Raw genomic sequence first — 1,763 nt, forward strand, 5'->3', positions numbered from 1 at the left:
TGGTGCCTGCGGGGCAGGCGGCGGGCCTGGGTCACGGCTGGGGGCTGCGTTGGAGCAGAGAGGGAGCCCCCAGAGCGGACGCCGCCCGAGAGGGAGACACGGACGGGGACTCCTCCGCAGTCCAGCCCGGGAGCTCTGCGTGGCTCACGCGCGGGAACCTGGCCTGCAGGAAGCCGTCACTGTCCTGCGGGAGGGGGGACCACGTGATTCGTCCTATAACGCAAAGCCCTGTGGTCTCTCGAGCTCGAGGACAGGTGGAAAGTGATCGCACGGACAGGAGGCCTCGGAGGGCAGGTCTCTGATGATGACAAATCCTCCTGAGCTCAGGCTAAGAGGTCTGGGCCCTGATGTCACCAACGCCCCTGGCCTCCGGGTTCCTCCTTCACACGGTGGCAGCAGTCCTGTGTCCCCACAAGATGAGGTGTTTGAGCCAAAGGGAAACACTCTGAGTGACCGAAGCCGGCTGCCCGCTGACAAGCGATGGCTCAGCACCCGGGCCACCCCGAGCAGGACCCGCCACCCCGCGACCACGCTCCCCGGCTCTGAGGGGAGCGTGGGCCTCCCCGGGGACACGACGGGACAGGCTCCTGAGCCAGACGATGCAGGAAGTTTACGAGCTTGACGACAGCCCAGGAAAACAAACACCACGCCGGAAACGGAGGCTGCGGGGCCTGGGACACAGAGCTGGGAGGGTATAAGAGCGGCCAACCCCGGCTCCTCACACACTCACACACTCACTCACACACTCACACTCACTCACACTCACACACTCACTCCCTCTCCCGGCTCACCCCAGCCCCACGACCCGCCATGGCCGCCTCCACCCTGTCCGTCTGCTCCAGCGACCTCAGCTATGCCAGCCGCGTCTGCCTGCCCGGTGCCTGCGACTCTTGCCCTGACTCCTCCTGGCAGGTGGACGAGTGCCCAGAGAGCTGCTGCGAGCCCTCCTGCTGTGCCCCCTCCTGCTGTGCCCCCAGCTGCTGCACCCCGGCCCCCAGTCTGACCCTCGTCTACACCCCAGTGAGCTGCGTGTCCAGCCCCTGCTGTCAGGTGGCCTGTGGGCTCAGCCCCTGCCAAGCAGCCTGCGGCAGCTCCTGCACGCCCTCGTGCTGCCAGCAGTCTAGCTGCCAGCCCTCCTGCTGCGCCTCCTCCCCCTGCCAGCCGGCCTGCTGTGTGCCCGTCTCCTGCACGCCCGTCAGCTGCACGCCTGTCTGCTGCAAGCCTGTCTGTTGCACACCCATATACTGCACACCCGTCTGCAGCACCCCCGTCTGCAGCACCCCCGTCTGCAGCACACCCGTCTGCAGCACCCCCGTCTGCAGCACCCCCGTCTGCAGCACACCTGTCTGCTCCAAGCCCGTGTGCTGCGCGCCCATCTGCTCTGGGGCTGCGCCCTGCCCAGCCCCCTCGTGCTGCCAGCCCAGCCCCTGCCCCTCGTCCTGCTGCAGACCCTCCTCCTGCGTGTCCCTCGTCTGCCGCCCCGTGTGCAGGCCCGCCTGCTGCGTGCCCGCCTCCTCCTGCTGTGCCCCTGCCGCCTCCTGCCAGCCCAGCCGCTGCCGCCCGGCCTCCTGCGTGTCCCTGCTCTGCCGCCCCGCGTGCTCCCGCGTGGCCTGCTGCGTCCCCGCCTCGGCCCAGAAGTCCTGCTGCTGACCAGACACATCTCCCTAGGACCAGCCAGACTCGGGTCCCACCCTGTGACCTCAGTCCTCCCAGCCACCCCTCAGTCTGCTCCTGACCTGTGTTAGGCGGCTGCCCCCACCAGG

At 68.5% G+C, this 1,763-nt stretch overlaps 1 protein-coding gene across 2 annotated transcripts; it reads left to right on the forward strand.

The window, feature by feature from the left end:
* The first annotated feature begins 810 nt into the window (after positions 1-810).
* LOC105311745 (keratin-associated protein 10-3-like) lies at positions 811-1,650 on the forward strand. 2 transcript variants are annotated; one of them, XM_023527205.1, is made up of 2 exons: positions 811-1,232; positions 1,353-1,650. In XM_023527205.1, exons 1-2 carry the CDS (start codon positions 811-813, stop codon positions 1,648-1,650), a joined length of 720 nt encoding a protein of 239 aa, XP_023382973.1. The 2 variants fall into 2 exon arrangements, with proteins under 2 accessions (XP_023382973.1, XP_011385958.1); XM_011387656.1 differs by having other exon boundaries at positions 811-1,650.
* Positions 1,651-1,763: the final 113 nt, after the last annotated feature.

The sequence above is a fragment of the Pteropus vampyrus genome, unplaced genomic scaffold (assembly GCF_000151845.1).
Source record: "Pteropus vampyrus isolate Shadow unplaced genomic scaffold, Pvam_2.0 Scaffold1000007970, whole genome shotgun sequence".
NCBI classification, from domain to species: Eukaryota; Metazoa; Chordata; class Mammalia; order Chiroptera; family Pteropodidae; genus Pteropus; species Pteropus vampyrus.

Excerpts from the sequence above, each read along its gene's own strand:
- LOC105311745 (XM_011387656.1), top strand. The coding sequence starts at position 811 with ATGGCCGCCTCCACCCTGTCCGTCTGCTCCAGCGACCTCAGCTATGCC.